Below are 25,662 nucleotides of genomic sequence, written 5' to 3'. Positions count from 1 at the left end.
TGCACAAATCTCCATGCCTTTCAAGGAAAATCTGTGTGGGAAGCTGCACAGTTGTAGGGCTAGTTGGATTGCTTTTTCAGGATTAATGTCTTTCTTCCCATCCAATTTAGAAAATTATCAAAGAACCAATACTAGAGAAGTAGAATTTTTGAAGGCTTTAGAAAGACTTAAATGGAGCACAGAGCTGCTGTGCTCTACTTACAGAAAAATAAAAAATAATTTCTCTCTAATTGCTCACTAGCTCCCTTGAGGATTCAGAAAATGTTTTTGTAATGAGGAACCTTCACTTCTTGAGGGTTAGTTTGCTTACATAACGTTTTGTAGGGAGATTGTGTTATTTTATATAAGTAGTGTAATGTATTTCATCATTGATTTATAGCTGTAAACTGCTTAGAAGCTGGGCATATGTGTCTGTGTGTGCGTATATACACACACACACACATATATATGTATGCGTATGTGTGTGTGTGTGTGTATATATATATATATATATATATATATATATATATATATATGTGTATGTATATGTATATGCGCAGATGGTGAAAAGTGTATACCACCCTTCATAATATTTATCACAGACGAATTGCACAGGTATGTAATTTAAAACAAAAGAATAATAAAAAATACAATAAACCAATACATAAATTAAAATAACAGTTAAAACTGTGCATTAAAATATAGCATCCTCCAAATGCTATTTCAAAATGTAACCCATTAAATTGCCTGCAAGTATTAACATGGATTAGCCTGATGCCTAAAAAACAAAGTGGGTGCCAGATAAACCGCCATGAGGAGTGAGTTCCACAGTTGAGGTACCATAGATGAGAAGGCACTGCCTGCTTAATTTCTGATGTGGAGCCATTCTGAGAAGGGCCTCAAAGTGGAAGGTGTTGGTGCTTGGACAGTTGATATGCAACTGACCCTTAAGAATTGGGTTTCCAAGCTGTGAAGCTCTTTAAAGATACAAACCGGCTCCTTGAGTGTATATTTATTAGAACTGGTGGAAGATGTTCCCAGCAAGTTCTAGTCAAAATCCCGGCTGCTATTTTTTCAACTAATTGCAGCTTCTGAACTGTCTTCAAGGGAAGCCCCACATACAACACATTACAGTAGTCTACACAAATGTTACCATTTATTGATAAATGCTGCCAGACTTTTCCTGTCCAGAAGAGGATTCTAACTGACATACCAGCTTAAACTGGTAGAAACACCCGAAGCTGAAAACTCGCACTGTTCAAGCAACAGAGTTGGATCAAGGTGTGAACCAGATCTTTCAAAGGGAGTGCAACCCTGATCAAAGCAGGTTGAATCTCCCCTTCCGAGTCTGAGGAAGCAACCATGCACAGGGCTTTCATTTTATCAGGTATAAGTTTCAGTTTATTGGCCCCCAGCCAGTGTTTTAAAAGAGCAGTTTAAAAATCATGTACAGTATAGCATAGCAAATAAAACCTTGAAATATGTGTTACACGTGATCAAGCCCAGTTGCGGGGAATAGACAAGGATAAACGAGTACAAACTGTCCATAGCCAACAACAGGAAAGGCAACAGAAACAAGGACAAACCCTAAGTTTGCATTCTTTGAAGCAAATTAATAGCACTTCTGAGTAAGCATGGTGAAGACCAGGGTTGAAATCTTCTGTATTTTACATAACTGTTGATAGGGCCTCTTAGTCAAAAGAAGACTGATATACCGAGGGCTGAAGCAGTTCTGAACACATTCTTTTCTCTGCTTGGCTGTCTTATGGAGGTAGCCGTTCTTAAAGCTCGCACTCTAAAGAGCACACCTTGGATCTTGCTGTGTGTGGTACCTGGCAATCCTTGGTCAGCTGAGTGCTAAAGGCGGCTGTTTCAAGAGAAAGTCATCTGTTTAGTTCAGTGAGATCATTTATGTTCTTGGAACAGATTTAGCTCTTACAGTGTTGCTGTCACTGTTGTGGTACTCAGACAATATCCAAGAAGTTGGCTTCGGCCTGTCTTTGAGTTGCTGGCTTTCAATTCCCCACCCTCTCCCCCAAAGCACCCTGCATGGTGTAAGCCAGTAACTTTTCACTACTCACTACTTTTAAGTTTGTGCTGCTGACTCACAGCATGGTTGCTTCTGCTAATTTTGTGCATGAAGACCGCTGAGGATTTTGTAAAGAGGGCAATTGCTTGCGCCAGCAAGGCTTGTTGCAAGCTGCGCTCTGACCCCGAGGTGAGTTTGCCACCTTTCCTAGTGCTACTTCCTCTCACTGGGTCTAAACTGGGGTTGTTTCACCAGCACGATCTGCCTGTGATGACCTGCATTAATTCTGTTATGTTTCTCCTCTCTCCCCTTTCGTGTGTATGTGTTTTCCCTCTTCTTCCTCAGATAAATGGCTCGTTTAAATTGGGAGCTGCTACTAAAATATTCTCTGGCTGGCAAATGCAGTGCCTAGCAGCTGCTATCAAGGACGAACCAAACATGAGTGGGGGAGGGGAGCAGGTCGACATTCTGCCGGCCAACTACGTGGTGAAGGACCGTTGGAAAGTGGTGAGTATTTTCCTCTCTCTGCATCTCTTCTAGCCATGATGGAATGTCTTATTCTCAAACTACCCTTTTACATGGGTCTCTTCCAGTTATCTGAATCCTGCTCTTTTTGATTAGCTGCTCTGATGCCTCTAGGAGCTTGTGAATACAGTGGTACCTCTGGTTGCGAACGGGATCTGTTCCAGAGGCCCGTTCGCAACATGAAAAGCCCACAGCCTGAAGCACCGTATCTGCACAGGTGCATGGCGCGGTTTAGCGCTACTGCGCATGGGCGAGCAGTGAAACCCAGAAGTAACCCTTTCAGGTACTTCCGGGTTGCCGCGGGACGCAACCTGAAAAAACGTAACATGAAGCAAACATAACATGAGGGATGACTGTACTTGGTTTTAGTGGGGGGTTTTATAAGAAAGAAAGAAAGAAAGAAAGAAAGATCTAAATTGTAATGAACTTACCATTCACCAGTGGCTCATTGTAATGAATTCACCAGGCACTCTTCAAATGATGTTGGGACTACAACTCCCCACATCCCTGATTATTGACCATGATGGCTGGGGCTGATGGGACTTGCAGTCCAACAACATCCAGAGGGCAGAAGGTTCTGCATGCCTGATTTAAGGAAGCTGCAGCTGGTGCAGAACATGGTGACTTCTCTTGTGCTGAGAGAGATGTAGGAGGCAGTTCAACTGGAGAGAATTGCATCACTGCTCCTGCCACCAGTACTAGTTCCCTGTTGTCTTTTAAGCAGATTTCACAGTGTTGATTTTTAACATATAAAGGCCCATATAAACATTTCTCTTTATCCAGGCCTTAAGTCATTAAATAATCTATGGCCTGTTAAAGCTGGCTGGCTGGGATCATTATGATTATTTCATTATTATGCTATATGTCATTATGCTTTTTATTACATTTTTATTATTGATGCTCTGTAAAATGTATTCTTAATGTTGTACACCGCCCTGGGATCTTTTGCTAAAGGGCAGTATATAAGTTGAATAAACAGTAGTAGTGGTAGTATATATAATAGTGGTAGTAGAATAAATAATAATAATTACTTAGACCTGGCATATCTTAAGAAACAGTGAATTCCATTTTCTACCATCATGTTTCCTCAGACCGATTATACTGTATTGGCCCGAATATAAGCTGACCTTTCCCCCAAATTCTGATCATGAAAAGTTAAAGTGTGGCTTATATTTGTGACCTTACGCCGCCAACAAAGCAGCACAGCTCCCCCCCCATCCCCAGGAAGCAGCACGGGGCAACGGCGTCCAGTCTGCCCACTGCTCCCAAGCCTCCCCTAAGCCACCAAATTTTTTAAAGTGTGGCATATTTGCGGGTGCGGCTTATATTCAGGCCAATACGGTATGTACTTCTTTAATAATGCCATCAGAATGATAAACGAAGACAGTGTGCCCATGCAGAGATTGATTCTAGGTGGCTGCTCAGCAACCCGATAGCTCCTTTCTATTTAATCTCTACCTGTGGGGCCATAATTACTATAACAGCAGCTGGATAATCGTAAGTGCTGTCAAAGTTTTTAAAATGTATTGTTTGTTTTACTTATTTTACAAGCGGGTCCTGCAATAAAATGTTGCAGTGCAGAGTACTCCTGTTCAGGATGCCAGCTAGGCCCTTTCCCAGGATACTCCATTCCACTCCCCCACCCTCAGTTTTCCAATCCGTTCCTCCACCCCACCCCAGCTATCATGTCGTAGCCACTGAATATGCTTGATCTTCTTTTGGGATGATTCCAAGTCTTCCTTGCTTGGTTCCGCCCCCCACTCAAAGTTTTTTCGTAGTTCTGTAAACCTTGGAGCTGTCCTCAGCCTGTTGATATTCCCTCTTGTGTTGGAATGCCATTTTAGCTACATAACAATTGGCACTTGGGAAATTGAGTTTGTTATTAGTACAGTATGGAATAACAGCAGTTATTACTTTCTCTAATTTGATGATGATGTAATTATTCAAATTGGCACTTCTTTATAAGCTTTTGCATCCAGGGCCTTCCTAATGTTCCTTGTGGAACAGTGGGTGACTACCTTAGGTCTGTGTGTTCAAGCTGAATTTCCCTGTGTCTGCCCTTCTTATTGTTAGGGGAAATTGGACTCTGAGGAAAAGTGTCTTGTTACTATGGCTGTGAAGTGGGTTGTCTTTTTCCTCTGAATTGCTTCATGTAAGGAGGCCCTTTCCGGATACTGCTAAGACAAGTTCAAACTGCTAGACCGGATGCTGTGTGAGGTAAAGGTAAAGGGACCCCTGACCATTAGGTCCAGTCGTGGCCGACTCTGGGGTTGCGGCGCTCATCTCACTTTATTGGCCGAGGGAACCGGCGTACAGCTTCCGGGTCATGTGGCCAGCATGACTAAGCCGCTTCTGGCGAACCAGAGCAGCACATAGAAAGGGTGTTTACCTTCCCGCTGGAGTGCTACCTATTTATCTACTTACATTTTGATGTGCTTTTGAACTGCTAGGTTGGCAGGAGCAGGGACCGAGCAACGGGAGCTCACCCCGTCACGGGGATTTGAACCGCCAACCTTCTGATCGGCAAGCCCTAGGCTCTGTGGTTTAACTCATGTAAGGAGGCCCTTTCCAGATACTGCTAAGACAAGTTCAAACTGCTAGAGTGGATGCTGTGTGAGGTACGGGGATGTAAACAGCAACAGCAGAAAGAAATTACATGAACTGCCTTCAAGGAAGAAGGAATGGGTGATTCCATGTTTGCCCTCCCCTCATCCCTTTGCCATTCATATCCGTTAGGGCTGCATTCATCCATTCACTTAATATTCATCCAGTTAAGAGATTTGCTGTACCACCCATCTTGTGAGCTGTCAGGCCCTTTTCTCCCAGTCAACACCATATAAGAGAGCATGTTCACAACTGGTTTATCTTGAGAAAATAGTAGAGCTAGCTGTTACCTTTGAAACAGGAAGCAACAACACCTTACCATGCATTCATTATGCTTTTCACCAAATCTTACAGGAGAGCTGACAGAGTGATAGATGGTGCGGGTAGTGACTTCACCATGTCCCAAATGTAATGTTTCTGCCAGGTTTCTGCTTCATGCACTGCTTCTTGTCCTATTTCTGTCTAGCAACTAATGCAGCAAGCCTCTGCTCTCTCAGCTAATAAATGTGCAGCATCTCAGTGAGGTGCAGGTATTTTGTACTTTTTTGGATTTGTCTGCAACAGGGTAATTGGGAGCTGTTTTTTGCTTTCCTTCCACACTGTTTGTGTTCCTTCAGAATACGTGAACTGCAGCTGAGGAGGTCAACTGCTAATGTGGCTTTCATGCTTGCTGGGTTCTGAAGTGTCTGGCACGCTGCCAGCAATATCAGCTTCTGTTGTATTCAACTGTTCAGTGGCACACTGAATTAAGCATATTATTTTTGTAGGTAAAGGCTGAATATGCCAAAATTAAGATTCTTGCTATTTCTTGCACTCAAAGGATGCTAGCTTTTCAAAATGCTTAAATGAAAAATTCTTAAATGAAGGTTTTATCAATCTTTGCACATCCTGATCTCTCTTTCTCTTCCCTTTCCCTTATGTTGTCTCAGGGGACTTGTCCTTCAAAAAATCTATATAATCTGCATAGTTCTGAGTTAAGTTAAAATACTGTGCTTTTCCATTAAAATCTTTTGAGCTTGTATGCAAACATGAATTGGGTTTGGGGTGTAGGTTTTATCTTAATTACAGGGACATTTATTGCAAAGCTGATTTGTTGTGTCAAAGGGATCCTGGATTTCACTGTATGTTTTATATTTACTCTGTGTCAGTGTGATAGATTTCTATTTCTTCGGTTACATGTGAAAGCTATCTAAAGTGCCATATACCAGTTTATGTTAAGGAGGAATTCTTCAAATTGCTTTAATAGACCCTTGTTTAATTTCCTTGTTTGTCCATTACAGCAAAAATTCTAGCAGAATAGGTATGAATGAGACTCTTTGGGTACCTGCAGTACAAACTTAAGCCTCCCTTCCCTCTCCCATTTGTGGATTTTGTTTGAAGTGAGGGAAGTTGTGGTTTATTAGGCCGCCACAAACTAGAAAAAAATGAGGATTTCAGAATTGACTCATTTCAGCTTGCTAGACTCCTATTTCCCCACATACTCTGTCCAAACCTGGTTTTAGTGTGCCAGTGTACAGTAGGTGTGTTTTTCATATTCAGTTTGGCCAGTGAATCTGATCTGATTTTGCTTTGGAGATGTTCAGCCATGGATGGTTCTGAATGTCCTGAAGCAGTTTTTTTCAACTCCAGCCTACTGATGTAAGATTGTATTTCATAAATAAAATCATTTTCTCTTAACACTAATCCCAGTCCAGCATTTGTATAGCTGGATAGATAAGTGTATAATGATGAATAATTTTATGTATTTTTATTAGCAATTTATATTTTTTCTGGAGGGAAATTAAGATAAGCATCATATCACAGTACAGTGTACCAATGGTGATGTTGCTTCTCCGCCTGCGGCAGATGTCGCAAGGTATGTGGTGGCTGTAGATTGGGTGACGACAGGAACAGGTATGGTGGCAGCAGCAGGAGGAAGGCTGCATTTCCCGTTTCTTCTCAAATAGCAAAATGGGACATGCCACCCTGGCTGCCAATATCTTTTGAAATGGAGCGTAGAATCATAGAGTTGGAAGGGATCCCCCAAAGGTCATCTAGTCCAACCCCCAGCAATGTAGGAGTCTCAGCTAAAGCATCCATGACAGATGGCCAGCCAACCTCTGCTTAAAAACCTCCAAGGAAGGAGAGTCCACAACCTCCTGAGGAAGTCTGTTCCACTGCTGAACAGCTTGTATTGTCACAATCCTTTTCCTGATGTTTAGTCGGAATCTCCTTTCTTGTAATTTGAAGCCACTGGTTCAAGTCCTACCCTCCAGAGCAGGAGAAAACAAGGTTGCTCCATCTTCCATGTGACAGCCCTTGAGATATTTGAAGATGGCTATCATATCTCCTCTCAGCCTCCTCTTTCCCAAGTTAAACATACCCAGCTCCTTCAATCATTCCTCATAAGGCTTGGCCTCTAGACTCTTAATCGTCTTAGTTGCCCTCCTCTGCACACATTCCAGCTTGTCAACATCCTTCCTAAATTGTACTGCCCAGAATTGGACACAGCATTGCAGGTGTGGTCTGACCAAGGCAGAATAGAGCGGTACTATTACTTCCTTTGATCTGGCCACTATACTTCAGTTGATGCAGCCTAGAATAGTATTAGCTTTTTTTGCTGCTGCTTCACACTGTTATTCCTGTTTAAGTCTTATCTCCATCTCTCCCTGATCAAATCCCTGTTCAGTGTGAGTAGTTGATAAAAAATCAATGAGTAAGTTGATACTCCTGATTTCGACCCAAACTGTGCCTGTAAGCCAGTGAAATGAAGACTGGTGTTATGTCTTAATTGTTGTTTAATTCAGTGTCAAGGAGATGTGTTTGGCTTTAGAGCCAGCTCATATAGCTCCCTTAAGAACATAATAACATTCCTGCTAGATCACACCAAAGGTCTGAATTTGGGAATGGTCATTTTTATGAAATCTGATTACACAATTACCAAGGAGTTGATGGCATTTAGGATAGAGGAAAGGATATCCATATTCCTCACTCTCTTTCTCTCTCCCACCTGAGTGTGATTTCTGCTCAGCAGTAAACTTAGATCAGCCCTTTTAAAATTGTGCTGACCAAAAATTGGAAGCCTTTTGAGATCTTTAGTTATAAGGTAATCCAGTTGCCTTGAACTGGGCTTCCCTTGACTTTCCTGATGAAAAGGGCGAGAGGGAAGCCATTGGGAATTAACATTTTGAGCAGTACCTGAATGGGAAGGTAGACACCTGCAGCCATCAGAAGAGATCAGGTTTCCAATGTCCTTTGAAGCTTGCAATGCTCCAGGCACTTGCCAAAGGCTTCACAGGGAAGATGAGTTTTGATCAGTGTATTGAAGTGGATGGGATATATGACATTATACATGTACTGCTCTGTGAGGGAGTTCCAGGTCACCTACCAATTACTGCTGTTCCAAACAACTTGTTTATTTGCCCAGTTATTCTAGTTAACGTTATCAAATGAGAGGAAAGCCCAAATCTGCAGGAATGTCGTAGATTTCCTGCAGATGACTTGGGAGCAGGGGTGTTGATCCCAAACTAATGCAACTGTAACAAGATGGCATTTTAAAAGATGAAAAGTATACTTCTGGAGGGGACAATATGAATTGGTTTGCTCTTAAGGAGGAAGGCAGTGGTTGGCAGTTTGTTTCCTAACAATAGCGGGCAAGGGAAAGGTTAGTGAGCATTGCTTCCACATTTTTAGGAGTTATCCATCTATAGGTTCACATACAGTGGTGCCCCGCAAGACGAATGCCTCGCAAGACAAAAAACTCGCTAGACGAAAGGTTTTTTCATTCGCGATTTGCCTCACAAGACGAATTCCCCTATGGGCTTGCTTCGCAAGACGAAAACGTCTTGCGACTTTGTTAAACCGTTTAAACCGTGCTTCGCAAGAAGAAAAATTCGTTAGACGGCAAAAATTGCGGAACGAATTAATTTCGTCTTGCGGGGCACCACTGTATCTGCACACAATATCTGCAATTTGGACCTTTTGTTAATGGCTGTTTCAGCTGAACTCCAGATGACATTAGTTAACATAACAATAATAAGAAGGTTGCCTGAAGTCACCCAGCTTCACTTTTGGACAACTGTGTTCTGAGGCAGGCCCATTTATGTTCAACGTATGAATCCCTAGGGCAACCAGGAAGAAATAATTAAAATGAAGCAGCAGCAACTGTACCAGATGGTTGCTGAGCAGGTGCTTTTGCTTGAACTGATGATTGATAGTCCAGAAGAGAAGGATAGCCTGAGGGAAGGAAGGATGTCACCAAAAATATTTCAAAAGTACCCTAATGATGTACAGTTGGGGAATAAAAGAATAACGTGTGCCCAAACGGGATATGTTAAGCACACCACACAATAAAGAATTAAAGACTAAAAGAGTTTTGAATTAGTACTGTTGTTTATACCTATGAACGCTGCATTTGCCAAACATTTTTGTTAACAAACTGAATTACACTGGACACTGCACTGGGTTTAAGTAGAGAACAATTCTCACAGGGATTGATTGATTGATTGATTATATTTGTTAGTCGCGTTCCTTACAATGTAACTCAAAGCAGCATACATTAAGTAGGCCCAGCCCTCCTTCACTAAGCATGCCAATCTAGAACCACCACCTTCCAACTGGGGCCATGCCCATACTTTAAATAAATGGCTATGAATTAATATACAGTAAAAGCAGCCTTTCGCTACCCACTTGGCATGAAGGAGTAGAACTTACACACAGACCTGAGCCCTTGCTTCTTTCTCTGTCCCCCAGGAATTAAGCAGTGCTCCCACCATTCTTCTGAGAAGGAAGTCCACAGGGTTTTTGGTGAAATGTTTAAAGCTGATAAAAGCACTGCTAAAACTTACAATGGTACTTCATACTTTGCTATACGTGCACACTCATTCACTACTGTGGCAAGAGACCGTCAGTAGAGAGCACCTCACTCATTCCTTTTTGGGATCATTAATTCCTCCTTCCTCTGGGAGAGTAGCATGAAGACTGCATAAGGAATCTTTCCTGGCCCCATTTTTATCCTGCCTTTCTTCCAAGAATCTCAGGGCAATGACCTCCCCCTGCCACTCTTTTATCCTCACACTAGCCATTTGAGACACCATTTTTTGTGGTGACTGCCACACATACCCCCGAACTAGAATGGTGCTAGGTTCAAGGCATTGTGGAGAACAAAAATATGACCAGGTTGCCAATATAATTGCTGTTGCTGCTACTTGCAAGACAGAAACTCCAACCACCAGCAGCACACAGAGTATTTGCTGCTGCTAATAGTGAGCCTAATCCCTGAAAAACTGCTGGAGAAATTTGGTGAAATCATAGAATTGTAGAATTGGAAGGGACCCCAAGGGTCATCTAGTCCAACCCCCTGCAGTGTAGGCATCTCAGCTAAAGCATCTATGGCAATTGGCCATCCAACCTCTGCTTAAAAACCTCCAAGGAAGGAGAATCCACAACCTCCTGAGGGAGACCATTCCACTGTCAAACACTTCTCAATTTCTCTGCAAATGGATAGGGTGGAAAAATTTGAGAATTGATTTGTGAACAGCTCTAGTTTCTAAGAGATTTTCCACATAGCACCTTGCTGCATGAGTGCTGTGATGCTTTTCCAGAAGCACAGGAACTTCACTTGAGAAGTCATGTCATTTTTCCTCATCAATACATTTTTCTTTGATAATTTTCCATATTTACTGTTGGAAGCGAGCCATGTGGACCACACCAGTATTTGGCAACATGGCCTTGCAGAGACTAGCATGGGTTAAATAGTTTCATGCGTTATCAGAAGACTTAAACAGGATGCTTGGACCCCAAATCAGTAGTTTTGCAGACATGGCCCCAAACACTTTGCTGATTGTGCCATTTTCATAATAATGGGCTCTGGCTGGGACCTTTCCTTATACTTTTCAGTGCTTGGATCTGACACCGTTCCAGCAGTGAAACAGTCACAATTTTTATATCAGTTTAATATATCTATCACGCTTTCCCCTAGATATTGCATGCTGTCAGTACTTTTGATAAATGGAGATGTTAGTTCTTCTCATTTAACAGGGTGACAGTTCAATTTCTAGTCACTTTCTAAGCATTTGATGTTCAGATTGCTGACAGTAGAGACTGGTAATTTCAAAAAAGAAGGATGGAGAATAGCACACATTTTTGTTTTTTTAAAATAAAGACAAAATATTTTTTGCTACTGAATTTAAAGAGAGAGGACCCTCAGCAATTATTAGAAAATACTTTGTTCTGATGTATTTAATTTTCCCTCTAGAAAATACTTTCAGACTTCAAGTCTAGTAGCCTCCCCACCCCACCCCCCAGCAAGTGGTTCTTGTGCTGCCACAAATTCAGATTATTCCATTATAAAATATTAGAAAACATGATTATTTACTAACTTTCAGATTTGACAATCCCTTGTTTGATCTTAGATGCACTTCTCTAATTGTCTATCATATCCCCTGTAAACAAGACATACAGCAGCCCTTCACAGCCTTTCTTAGGTCACACATCACACAGCCACAAAGCTGGGTTTTTACACACCGCAGCAACCAGCGACCAATCCCAGTTCTGTGGCAGATAGTCCTGCCTCAGACATGTGCTTTCAGATGTCTCTGCGTTATATTCACAGCTTCCATCAAATGTGGCTTACCTCTGGTCCTCCAGATGTTGGACTTCAACCCCTATCAGCCCCAGCTACCAGTGTCAACTGACGGGATGATGGGAGGTATAGTCTAATGTCATTGGGAGGGTCACAGGTTAGCCTGGTTTACTTGTTGCGTGTATGTCTAAAGTTTTATTTTTGTAGGTGTACACACAGAAAATGTAATGTGTGAAGCAGACTTGTACTCCTAACACCCAGAAGAAATACTGGAGGTGAGCTCATTCTGTTTCAGCTTGGTGTATGCAACCAATTGCTGGTTCAAAATTCAGAGCAGGTGCCCCAATTCCTCTCTGAATATGTTGGTGGCAACTGAAAAAATAATCTGTGTAATAATTAGGAATCATACATTACATCCCATCATGATGTGACACGTGTCTTATTTTGAAACTGATACTTAGTTAAGGGGCCATCTGATGCCACCTTCCATGGGTTTGCCGAAGTTATAACTTTTAGCTACCTTATATACCATGCAGGGATCCTGAAGTTTATCCTGTCAGCTTTTTCTGCTGTCCTCTTTTCTGCTTTCATTGATTTCTCTGCATGATGGGTCTATGGCAATATTCCCTGAATTTTCATCCACCTAATGTTTTGCAGTGTTTTCATTGATCTTTTTATATCATAGTTGTGCTTGAGCCTATTTTTAGAAAGCAAAGCAATCCATCCTTTGTTTTTAAAATTAAAACTGTGGTCATTAAGATGCGTACTAAACATCTACACCACCTTGCTTGTTTGAAATTGACATTGTTTTGAAATTGAACTCAGGTCTTGCTGCACTTGTTTAATTGTACTGCAGTTCTGCCATTGTGGCTGAGAATGCAATTGTTTTACGTGGTCTGCTATACTGAGATTGACTAGGCTTTTCTTTTTCCATTGTATTGTAGCACCCTGCTTGTGGTTAATGCTTAGCTGGAATGAAATATTCAACGCAGCAATAGAGAAATTAAAATAATAATTTATTTGTCAGACAAATAAATGAGAGACACAGTGGTATATGGTTACCAAAGCTCTGCCCACTCCAGCCCTGATGGCCAGCACTTATATTTCCTCAGCTCAGCCCCCTTGCTCCTCCTTTGGCTGCCTCTGTCCAATCAGCCTGGTTGAAATTCCTATTGGCTGTTTGCTAGAACCAATCATAAAAGATACACCCATTTCCATTACCTTTTATGGGAGACAAAGAGCTATATTTCCTTCTATCCATAAATGGCAGACAAGTAGCCATATATCTTACATTTGCCTCGACAAGGCACCTTAATTATCAGATCATCTTTGCTCTATTGCCCTATTGCCCTATTCACTCCAAAACAGATGGCTAAAACAGATGGCTCATGGTAACAGATCTTGGGTTCACCTTCTCACACACCATCAATGAAATAAGAATCTAACATTTCTTACTTTCTAAATCCTTTGCATAATTACATTTAAGCCAACAAATCTCATACATTAGCTTTTTAGAAGAAAAGGCTTCAAAAGCAACCTCTTCAATTTACAACTGCCTTTCCCAGCCAGCTGCTTTCCTATTAGCTCTTGCCCTTTAACCTTAGGAAAATGTGGCTCGAGTCTAATGGGAGGCACATGGGATTATTTTCTGTTAAACAATAAAACTTACTATTTACCAACTCTTAATTAGTGTTTTTGCAGCTTGATTGTATTCTGTAATATGTAGGGTCACTGTAACCTTTGCTCCCAGCCTGTAATTTCCTTTTACAACTTTGAGAAACTCGTCTCCTGCTAATGCTATAAATCAGAGGGGCCCTGTTTAGGAAGATAAACAGCTGCCAGAGTACTCAGCCAGCTGCTTTTCTGCCTGGCATGAAAGATACAAACATTTACAAATATATTTTTTAAGCTCATTTTAAAATACAGGCCTTGATCAGATGCCTCAGTATCCCCCTGCCTCTGTGCCAATACCAGTAAACTGGACTACCCCATGATTGCCTGGGCATGGTTTGCATTTCTGCTACTCATTCTAGCATATAATTTCTTTAAAACTTCTCTTCAGAGAGCATACAGTCAAAAGTATGCTATACCAAAGTGTAGTGTAGTTCTGCATCAAATTCTGTTGAAATGAAGAGTCAGATTATGTAACCTTGCATACATTTTGTGTAATTTCAGTTAGCTAGAGCAGAAGGGTGAAGAGTCATAAAAACTATGGAAGCCTGATCCCTGGCTTTTCAATGCCTTCCTTTGTTTTGAGATGTTATTAGAGTCGGTCCCTACACTTTCATGTTATGTACTTTTAAAAAACGAAAGTTGAGATTCTTGGAACTCTGAAATATGGTCTTTTATATATCAGTGGGGTAATCTGTGACCCTTCAGATATTGTTTGACTACAGGTCCCACCAGTGTTCAAGGATAATGGGAGCTATGATCAGTAGGAATGTAGGAAGCTATGAATACCTTGGATGATGGGTTCTGGCCAAGCCCAGTGTTTCCAAGACATTCAAGATTTCCAGAGTGAATCCTGCACCAGTAATGTGCTGTGAGCTATTTTTGTAAAACATTATACTTCCTATGAACAGACCCAGACATTAAGATCTTCCTCAGAAATCCCCCCTTGCTGTTTTTGAAGTGTTTTAGAGGAGGTGTTTAGGGATTGGGCCTTTTCTACCATGGCTTTGAAACTGCCTCCTGGAGAGAGTTCATTCTGCTCCCTCTCTTTGTTTTCATTGCAGAGTGAAAGCTACATTGTTCATGGAGGGTGACATTTAGAGCTCTCTTGAGTGGGTTTCCTTCTCTGGCTGTTCTACTGGGGTTTTTCTTTCTTTCTTTCTGCTAGTCTTTGATTTCTGTTTACTGCTGCTTAATTGATTTGATATCTGATTCTTGGTTGATTTGTGTATATGCTTTGTTTTTAATATGTGCTTCATTTTAAAATGTTGTTAGCTGTCTTGTGGATCTTTTAGCTCAAAAAAGTGAGAGATAAATATGTAATGTAAAGATGTAATTCAGAGCACAGGAAAAACAGTTTTTCTTGCCTCAAAGATTAGTGCAGAAATACAGTGGAGTAATTGCGGAAGTAACTGCCATTGAATTCAATGGGAATTATTTTTGAGTGAACTTGTATGGCATTGGGCTATATGCCATCCGACTGGGAATTTCCCTAGTCAACAAGAGTAAGACATGAAATGCACTGTGGAACATTTGCTATCATGTAGTTTGAATTGATGTCCTGATACCCAGCTAGGTCATCCAGTGCAAATATGAGGATGAACATGTTGCTAGCAGTTTCTCCATATTGTGCCAATAGCAGTCTTGGTACTTTGTCAACAGACATGGTGCGTTCACATCAGCATTAACCGCCTCAGCTGGGATTACCTCACTGCTGACATAAGTCGTACCACTAAACTAAATGCTGTTTCTTTGGAAGCAGAAACCATGTCCAGACACGTTGTCCTCTCCATTGCTTAGTCTTGTGATATCTCACATGTTTTTGTCCTACAGTGAGGGAGTGTTAATATATGCTTTGAATAGCTTTGCAGCACATCTCTGCATCCTAAGAGAGATTTTAATATTCATACTATCTGGAATCTGTATAGTGCAGTAGAATATTCAGAGTGCTTCATTTACATTCACATATCTCAATAATTATTAGAACAATTCTGCAAGGTAGGCCAGCAAGATTGTCTCTGGGTTGCAGATGCTGTGTTGTTAGTGGCTTCCTGAAGGCTACCCAATGAGTTCAAGGCAAAGGTGATATTTGAACCCGAGACTGCAAGTCTCGTAGCTACTATGTTACACAGCTCCCAGTCTTGAGTTTTATGATAGTAGCCTTTCTATGTATGGCACACAAGGTGATCTTGTTCATCACAAAGGTCTGATGAACTCTCTGTGGTGGGACCTATTAGGATAATCCACCCCGGTGACTTAAAAAAGTCAAGGAATACCTGAAAGCTTTGAAGGATTTTCCAGAAGCCAGAGCAATCCTGTCAAGGCATTGGTCTTGCTACGGAATGGTGAGATGTGCTGGGCTGTCAACATGATTGCTTCCAAGTGCTCTTTCTGACACTGTCTGGAGAGCTCCTCAGTTCTTCAGGGAGCTCCAAGCTATAAAACAAGTTGGACGAAGGCTAGAGCACAAGTGGTGTAAGACTCAATTTGAAACTGATCGGACACAATAGCTATGCCTATTGCAATATGGTAAAGGTGACAAAGAAGACTTACTTTGCTACCTCCATCTGGAGTAGCCTGCCAGCAGAGCTATTCTGTGTGGTTGTCCTCAGGAATAGAGTTTTGGGACAACTTAGAGGCCTGTTGTGACATGTTTCCCAGGTATTCTGAGGATAAAATCATCTATCTCTATCTTTAGTTGAATGCTACTATTATTGCAGAGCCAAGTGAAGTGTTTGAAGAACATCTCGTGGGATTGGTTTCAGTTGATGAAGCTTGAGGACATGGACAAGATGATTGTAGTGGTTTGGCCCACAGCATGCTCCTTTGACACCTGCCAAACATAGTTAATTTGAACTAGCCAAGAGGAGTTGGCTGGGTGAGTCCAGGGAGTAAACCCATCTTTGCGTGGAGGGGTTGGTGCCTTCCTCCTTGAAGGAGGCAGTAGGAATATATGGCGTTTTCCTGTATAGTTCTCCAGTTTCAGGATTCAGGCGAGTTGAAATGCAGTTTGTAAATCCACAAATAGTAATTGTGATTAACGATCTGCTAGTCTGCTTCTGTTGGTGGCAGCTATGAATTCCTTGTAATGTGAAGTTTGAGCCTCAGTGGTTATATCAGCAAGCTGCAGGTAGCTTACAACATTTGTCATTTGTGTCACTATTTTTGTAATTCAGAAGACTTCCGGCTCAGGAAACAGAGACAATGCTTTAGTGGGGCATTGTTCTGGCCTATAAAACACCATACATCTATCTCTGAGACTGCAAAGTGACACCACCACTGATTGTAGTCTTCAATTGTCTAAATGGTTTATGTCATGTCTTGTAATTAAGTACAATGTTGGCTATGCTGGTTTGATTAGAGTTGGCTGAAAGGCTTTTCTTCCACAATTTAGAGTTGACACACCCTGTGGAAACCTCTATCCTTGCATATCTTCCCAGCCATGGAACTGGTTAAGTATTTGGTCAGTATAAATTGCTTTACAAGACAGAATACTTGGCAGAAATCCTGCCACAGAGTTGTGCAGATTTTTGTTGTGGGGGGAGGTGGTTCAGTGATCAATAGTTCTTCAAGTCTGCTTGGTCACTTCTTTTTGCCCGCCAGATTCACTGTGATTGACACCATTCAGATCCACACTCCTTTTATTTATATTTGCCCTTGCTGAACAGGGTTGTCAGCAGTTCATAGTACACTGGCTTTGGTATTCATGAAGTTACACTAACAGATGCTTTGTGATGGAGCCCTAGATAAAAGGTGAAATAAGGTTAAGCAAAACACTGTTCATGAGCCAAAAGGCAGTCTCAAGGAAGTCTAGGATAGCTAATGGAGGATTGTGAATGGAAACCTGCCAGTGCTATAGGAGCTGTGTGTGGAAGGGTGTTGGGTGAAGGGAGAGTGTCAGTAAAAAGGTGCTTACTTCTACTCAGGCATAATCTGAGATTCCTGGCAGTTGGAAGTCACCAAAGAGCCTTGTTCCTCTCCTTTCCCCACCTCATTATATGTGGCTTTCTAGCAGGGCCTCTTTCAAAGCCCCTTGGCTTCAGTTACAAGGAAGCCTTTACATTGAGCAGGTTATTAGTCATAAGGGTCTTGCTATAGGACATGATAATTGTTTTGTGCCACAATACAGTACTGGGAATCTCCCCCCCCCTACATTTGCCATTTCTGGGCCAGCTAATGGGGTGGGACCTCTAGGGCAAAATTACTGCTTCCCCTGACTCTCCTCTCTGCTTAACCAGACAGGAATGGGGGAAATAGGATTTGGCTGGTTCCCAAGTGCCCCTACCTCCCACCATGGGCTGCTTTGACAGGTGGATGGGTGACCTATTATGTCAGGTTACTCAACTTCAAAGGAAATAATCAGGACAGCACTTTTAAGTGTGCTCCAGTTATTTCCTTTCTTCTTTGCAGCCCACCTTAAGTTCAACTGCAAATAAAAAATGTTCCTAACTTTTAGGAGTTGATGAATATACCTACATAGCGTGGATTAAGAAGGCAATGTAGTACATTGTGATGTGCAATGAGCATATAAGGATTCCAAGTCATCTTTGATGCTTAGCTGCCCAGTGGTGAATGCAAACCATTGCCTTTCAAACTGTTCAGTGTGGCTCATTCATAGTGGATAGCTTTATTTAAGTTTCCTAAACTATGGACAGAAGAGAATAAGAAGAATAGTTTTGAATTTCTGGCTTTTAATTATAAGCTTGTAGAGTTTGTCTTTGAACTCCTTTGGACTTCAAAACAAACAACTCCCTTAAATAAAATGTACCGTAGCCACTTGTTGTTGTTCAGTCGTTTAGTCGTGTCCGACCCCGTGGACCAGAGCACGCCAGGCACTCCTGTCTTCCACTGCCTCCCGCAGTTTGGTCAGACTCATGCTGGTAGCTTTGAGAACACTGTCCAACCATCTCATCCTCTGTCATCCCCTTCTTCTTGTGCCCTCAATCTTTCCCAACATCAGGGTCTTAATCCAGTTAATATTAGGGGTTGCAATTGGCAGCCCACAGGTAACGAGTAGCCCAGGATTGGGGAACTTTTTCTGTGGTGTGTCACATTTCCTTGGTGCTAATCTGCCAGAGACTGCATGCTGAGAGTGGGGAAGATCCTTTTCTCCCTCTTGGCTCCCCACACTTGCGTAAAGTTAGGCCTGTGGATTACTCACCCAAGGTCTAAGCACTTTGGCCACATAGTTTCCAACCCAATGGAGAAAGGAAGAGTCTGGAGGGAGAAGCTGCGAGCAGGTCATACTGAGTAGTTAGCTTTGCTCCCCTCCCACCCCCGCCATGATCACTTCTCAAAGTTTCCCCCTGGTAAAACGTAACTACTGAGCAGGATCTTTGATCAGTTCCACAGTGTTAAGATAGGTGCTTGTTTCCATAAATACATTTGTTCAAATTTATGAGTTTATGATATCCTCTCAATCGGTTGATGTCAAGATTATCCTGGTAATAAGAAGTGATTGTAATTGGAAGAAGACCCCCCACCCCATCCCAGTAGAAAACTGAATCATACAACGAGCCTCAAAGTAGACCTTGCTTTTCCCTAAAAGATTTTACAGAGCAAAGCAGAGTTTCAGGTGGGTTCAGCCACTGCCCATAAAACACCTTTCCTCTGTGTCCTTCTGTTATTTATCCCCCATCCCCTTTTGTGTGTGTTGAAAAGAGCTTGAGGGTGCTGCAGAAGCAGGCACATATTTTATTTTGAGGTGGCAATAACCAGTGTAAGGCTGTTGGGGAGACATGGTGTATATTTCATTTTTACCTTACTGAAAAGAGTTGAGCTCAGCACTTTATCCTGAATTGCAATTGACCTGCGTATAGGAAAGTGGCCCCTGTGTTATCCATCTCTTCACTGGGATTTGACACCACACTTTCAGGTGGTTGTTGTATGAAATGCACTTCTAGTTTGACGTGGTGGACAGCTCCTTTATGAAAATCTCCCTTTTTTATATGAACTAGTTTTAAATGAAACAGGATAAAAATAATATTATATGGAAGAATAATTCAGGGATACTATACAGAAGAGAAATCATGGGATATATAAGAAAAACAGAGAATGAAATACTTGGTTTGACAGACCAAGATTAGAGTCCAGTCCTATTTACGTTTACTCAGAATTAAGTCCCACTTTATTCAGTGGAACCTACTCTCAGGTAAAGGTGCACAGGATTGTAGCCTCAAGTGCTATCTTTCCCTTTTTTTGGTAGGATCCAGTCAAAAGCGAACATATCCAAGCCCCATTGACTTTTGTGAGAAGAGAGCTGAGCAAGGGTTAAATTTTCCTATTGAAATCGGCTGGGCTTAAAAGTGCTTGGCTGTATTCATTGATCAAGTAAAAACCAATTTTAATTATTGAGGACAATTTTTAATCTGTGTGGTTGGGAGTTAAAGGCATGCTTATTTGTTTTCAAAAGCTATTTGGTTCTCCTATATTGCTGTAATAGGGAAGAGGGGGCATTTTTATATCAGACATTAATTGGTGTGAAATAATGGCTTGTTAATTGGTGCTATTGTTATCCAGTTCCAGTTTGAAAGTCTATAGTGAAGAGTTCAATTGTCATATGAGCTTGTGGCTGAAAGTAATTGCTGTCTGGTGCCCATGGGCTGTGGGTTGGTGGCTATCATGTATTTTTTGACAACTGAAGGGGAGTGGGTGAAGCAGCAATAACTGTACTCTCTCTAATTTTGTGTTCTGCCATACCCCATCGCCGCTGATCTGAAAAGGTTTGTGGCTCTTGTTTTAACTCATTAAAGCATTTCTGATTATGAACTCAAGATTGTTCCTATTTTAAATAAAAATTAAAAAACAGACCAGAGCATGTTTCCCCAGCCTTTTTAGTCCTGGGGAGCATATTTGGAAATGGGCATCACAACATATCCATTTCACAGTAAAACCCCCCACAAAACTATAATAGATTCGCCAGCAGGCAAAGCATCACATCCCTAAACAAAAGGAAAATAAAAATAAAAATCCACCGACAAAAGAAAGAAAGAAGGCAACACCTTCCACCCGCCTCAATAGACAACCCCCTTGCCAAATAACCAGGGTTTTTTTGTTTGATTGAATGGATGTGTGTTGGTGCCAAGGGGGTGTATGAGGGTGCTGTGGTGCCCACAGGCACCCGAGGTCCAGAAAAAACACACCTTAGGATTGGTTGCTGTGATATAATTCAGCCTCCTGAATTCCGCTCATTCCCTAAGAGAAAAATTGTGCAATCATGCCATGAACGATTTTCTTTGCAGTGCCCTTTCTTAAGGATTGTCAATCAGACTAAGCTAGCAATAGAGAAGCATTCTGTCCTGAACTAGGATTAACTTGCATTCAGCTCAGATGATGCAATGATGCAAGGATCTACAAACTGTTGGGAGTATTTCGGTATTTTACTTATTTTTACCACAGCTACCCAAGAGCTCAGAATGGCATATAATAAATGGTAGAACAGTAAAATGCAACATTAAAACAACCCATGGATGCTTCAAAAGCCCATACATGAAATCCACCAGATAAATGTTTCCAGAAGCTGTTTCAGGGCTTATCCACTCTTAACTTTTGCCCTACTCTTTCCAGGCAAGGTCTGCTCTTTCAAGTTCCGTGTCCAATTGCTCTTTTTCCCCCCCTCGGAGTTTCCCCCATGAAAACTCACTCTTTAAAGCTGAAGTGTAACAAATTGCTATTCTGGTTGCTGATTGCTATTTGCTCTGATTCAGCTCTAAAGATCAGGTTTTCACTGGGAAAGCTTCTGAGGAAAAGAAAAAAAAAGGAGTGCTTGCACACCGAGCTTTAAAGAGCAGACCTTGCCTGAAAAGCATGGAGAAAAAGTAAATGTGTTCATAAGAATGTTCATAACAGACCTTTGAGAAAAGGATTGGTTTACAGCAGCCTTCACCAGCCGGGTGCCCAGCTGTGCTGGCTGGGATTGTTGGGAGTTGAGGTCCAAAAACTCTGTGGGGCCATTTAACTGGCAAAGGCTGGTTTATAACACTTCTGAAGACTGGCAGTGTTGGGCTTATCGGGCTTATCCTCATCAACCCTATAGAGCTGGGAACAGCTGCTGAGAAATCCTGCATTATGTTTTAGTAACAGAGCTGGAATATTAATCAGGACCGCCTTGCCTCATTTAATTAGGAGCAAAGGTGTGCAGGGCATGCATTTCCTAAGGTACTTTGAGAATATGGGTTGTGTGGTTCAGCATCAGATGTTGAACTGAGGTTGGATACTAGCGGTCAGAATACTTGTTCTCAGTCATCAAGCAGTGTGTTCTATAATATTAATCATATTGCACACAGTATCATGCCATTGCATATTTGTAGAAGCTCCAAATCTTATTTCCAAGAATGTTATATCTCTTTGTTAGAAATCAGTGCAGTGCCACATTTGTAATTCTGTTCTATATTAATTTGTCAGTTCCTTGTAAAAAGCCTGTGATTAGTTGGAAGGTATAGCCATCTAGAGCAGTAGTTTCCAAATCCAGGACCCACTTGAGATGGCTAAAATTACAGAGACCAATGTAGGCCACAAAATAGCTGGAGAGGAAGGGTTTGGTGTAACAAGCTGACAGTTACTGGCACTTTCTACTGATAGCTAACCTATGCTTGGATATTGCTAAATTGTTTGCCATGACATTTTCCTTGCGGCAAGGAGTTCCATAGCTCAGCTTTCCTCACGTTGCATATACCGTATTTTTTGCCCTATAGGATGCACTTTTTCCCATCCAAAAATGAAGGGGAAATGTGTGTGCGTCCTATGGGGCAAATGCAGGCTTTCGCTGAAGCCTGGAGAGCGAGGGGGGTCGGTGTGCACTGACCCCTCTCACTCTCCAGGCTTCAGGAAGCTATCTGCTAGCCGTGGGAGACGCAGCTCTCCCACGGCTAGCGGAGACCTTGCCGGCACCCAGAAGCTTGGGGCGCGCTGATCATCTTGTAGCAAGTGGGGAAAAGTAGGAAATAAACCATATTTTGGAGCCAGTGCATACTACTACTACTACTATTATTACTACTACTACTAATAATAATAGTAGAATTTATATACCACCCTGTATCCGCAAGTCTCAGGGCAGTTCAGAATTTACCTTCATGCATTTTTGATATGGCAAAGTCAGCCCACGTTTGCTTTTGGGAGGTTTGCAAATACATTCTGATTCAAATTTATGAGATGCATTGCAACAATAAGAGAGATGTTGCTCAGCCTCTCCTTGTCAAACAAAACCAGGCTGTCTATCCTAGGCAGACTTCTCCCATGAACTAAGGTAACTTTCACCTTGCTCAAACAAGGACATGATTCAGATATCTGTTGGGTAGGAATATATATGTTGTGTCCTATTTTTACCTCGCTTTATTTTTCAGAGCAGAACCATTTTGGCTGCTTTCTTGCATTTGTGAAGTCATTTAGTTGTGTGGTTTGGCTTTCAGTATTATGACCAAATCAAATTTTATTCTTCTCAGTCAGGGGAAAACCCACTCTGCCAAGCATGATAATGTTTCTCCTCCCGTTTAGCTGAAGAAGATTGGTGGTGGTGGCTTTGGAGAGATTTATGAGGCAATGGATCTTTTGACCCGTGAGAATGTGGCCCTGAAGGTGGAGTCAGCGCAGCAGCCAAAGCAAGTTCTCAAGATGGAGGTGGCTGTCCTAAAAAAGCTACAAGGTAAGTTGTTCTGGAAATGTAAGTTTCTAGAGCTTGTGTTTTCATATCTTGTCCACTTTCTCCATTCTTTTGTTGTGCTTACTGGCAAAACAACCACCACCACTCAAGAACCCCTAAACACATAATATTAGTGCATAGCACTTTGTGTTTCTCTTTAAAGTCATTTCAACCTTTCACCAGTTTAATGCCACTTGAGCTGTCATGACTTCCCACTGTCCCAAATAAGAATTCTGTAAGTTGTAGTTTGGTGAGAATACTAAGAATCCTCTGTTTCAAGATTCCTAGCTTCAGCCTTAGAACTACATTCCCCTGGGTTTCCTGGGGAGAGGGGTTGACCATTTAAACCAGTTTAAGTGTAAATATCTCCTTCCCCACCCTCCAAAAGAATTGTACATACTTCCTGTTTAATCTGCCGTCTTAGGTTGCAGCAGCAGACTTGGTGTCAACCAGAACATGATGTTGCCATTTCAGAGTCCTAAGTGTACCTTACATGCTATAGAATTAGTGCAAAGTGGCAGTAGCACAAGAATTAAAGGCTACTCTGACAGTCCTAAAGACTTGGGCAATGAACTTTGCCACTATGTAAAATATAACCAGCGTTACTGTGCTAGGAATATTCACAGAAGTAGAGAAGCAGCTGATAGCACCAAGGACAGCTCTAATGATCTGAGAGGAGAACTGAACTTTCTGAGTAGCTCATATTTCTTTTACTGTGTGGATTGTGATTTCTTTTTAAATATTTCCTGTTGCTGCAGCCCTCATAGAAAGAGTGTTTCAAGTCTCACAGATATACAGATTGCTCTGCTGGGTTAGACAATGATCCAACATTTTGCTTCTGAGAGCAACCAGAAAAGAAGCTTGCAAGCAGGGCATAATGAAGATAGCCGTTCCTTGTGTGTGTCCTTAGCATCTAGTTCTCTGAGATAAACACCCATGCAAGATTAAACTTCCAAATATGGATGCTCAATTTTGTGGTGATGGTAATAGCCATTAATAGGCAATGGATTTGGCTAAACCTTTTTTTTAAAAGCTATCAAAGACACTGGCTATCATTACGGGGTGTGCTAATGAATTTTGTGAGTTAGTCAGGTGTTGTGCATAGGGGAACTTGATATATCTTTTTTTCTCTGCCCTGACCTTACAGCTAGCCAGTTTCAGTGGGTGATCTGGTATAGTTCCTCATTTACCCCTTCAACATGTTGGGGTGTAAATTATTTGGTGATGCAGCTGCATGTTTGAAATAATTTTTTCAAACATATAAAGCAAGTTTAAAAGTGCAAGTTAAAAATGAGTTCTTAGTTATAATTCATTTTAAAGGGGAGGTCTTTAAGCAGAGGCTTGACAACCATATGTCATGAGTGCTCTGATGGTGTTTCCTGCTTGGCAGGGGGTTGGACTCGATGGCCCTTGTGGTCTATTCCAACTCTATGATTCTATGATTCTATTCTATATGGTTAGTTTTTAATGTTATTATTGGGGGACCCCCCCACGACCATCACAGAGAAGATCACAACTGTTTCTTTTCTACAATGCATTTTATAGCAGTTGCTTTTAACAAGTGGAGGAAATGTGATTCTTGAGTGTTTGCATTAAATTAGATAAGCAATACACAACATTTCTACATGCAGCCCATACTTCTCAGAAATATGTTCCACTATGTTTATGGGGACTTATTGCCAACTAAGTCTATGTAGTAGTACAGTCTTAGTTTTACTGCACTTGGAATGTACAGTCGACTGTAAAGAGGGCATGAGCAAAATTTTATGCAAGTATGACTTGCTTATAGAAATATATTGTACTCCTTGCTTTTCCTCATGTAAATACACTGGTACAAATTTACTGTCTTTACTCTTTGCAGGGAAAGATCACGTTTGCAGATTTATTGGTTGTGGAAGGAATGAGAAGTTCAACTATGTTGTCATGCAGCTTCAGGTGAGTTGTTTGGTACAGTGGTACCTCGGGGTGTGAACGGGATCCGTTCTGGAGCCCTGTTTGCATCCTGAACATAACGTAGGACGCGACAGTACGTCTGTGCATGCGCGGGTCGCATTTTGCTTGTTCTGTACATGCACGTGACGTCATTTTGACCGTCTGCGCATGCGCGAGCGGCGCAACCCGAACGCGCTAAACCTGAAGCATATTTATCCCGAGGTATGACTGTATTCTGTTACCCCAGTGTTCCACAGATGTAGTTAGTAGGTCACCACACTGTTGACTAGGTATTTTGTGCACAAATGTGGTCATTAGGAAAAGCACAAAGTGAGAAATCTCTCCCTTTTCTAGAGCACATTCCAGGGAATTCAGAGGGGGCGGTTATTTTGTACTGGGTAAGAGAGAGAAATATCTCCCTACTCTGACATACTTGGGGGAGGAGTCAGCATTTCACTTTGTCCCAGTCTTGGAGACACTGAGAAGTGTTTAGTCTCTCATACTGCTTCCAAGTGCCTCCCCAGAGGACATGAGGGAGAGGAGGGATTGGTTTTTTTAAAAAAAAATCACACTGATATCTGCCGATAGTCTGAAGTGGCAGGGCTCTTACACTTGTCTCTTACACTTGATTGTAAGTAAACCCCATCCCATCCCCAAAGTCCTCTAAAATTTGGGGGAAGTGCACACTTGCACTCACTTTGGGAGGGCCTTTGTAGTAATGAA

At 41.7% G+C, this 25,662-nt stretch overlaps 1 protein-coding gene and 1 long non-coding RNA gene across 2 annotated transcripts in view; one reads left to right on the top strand and one right to left on the bottom strand.

Annotated features, from left to right (window-relative positions):
- The window catches only part of LOC310703018, a 429,179-nt gene that overhangs the window by 307,095 nt on the left and 96,422 nt on the right, over positions 1–25,662 (bottom strand). The window lies entirely within an intron of this gene.
- The window catches only part of TTBK1 (tau tubulin kinase 1), an 86,524-nt gene continuing 63,221 nt past the window's right edge, over positions 2,360–25,662 (top strand). Inside the window, exons 1-3 of the mRNA XM_083494983.1 lie at positions 2,360–2,515; positions 22,863–23,010; positions 24,869–24,942. Coding sequence (XP_083351109.1) covers positions 2,408–2,515; positions 22,863–23,010; positions 24,869–24,942 — 330 coding nt within the window. The 5' untranslated portion in view covers positions 2,360–2,407. The remainder of the gene's footprint in view (positions 2,516–22,862; positions 23,011–24,868; positions 24,943–25,662) is intronic.

Source organism: Podarcis liolepis (genome assembly GCF_965112155.1).
Source record: "Podarcis liolepis genome assembly, chromosome: 3".
Classification (NCBI taxonomy): Eukaryota; Metazoa; Chordata; class Lepidosauria; order Squamata; family Lacertidae; genus Podarcis; species Podarcis liolepis.
Note: the sequence above shows the minus strand (reverse complement) of the source record. Positions and strands in the feature narration are given on the sequence as shown.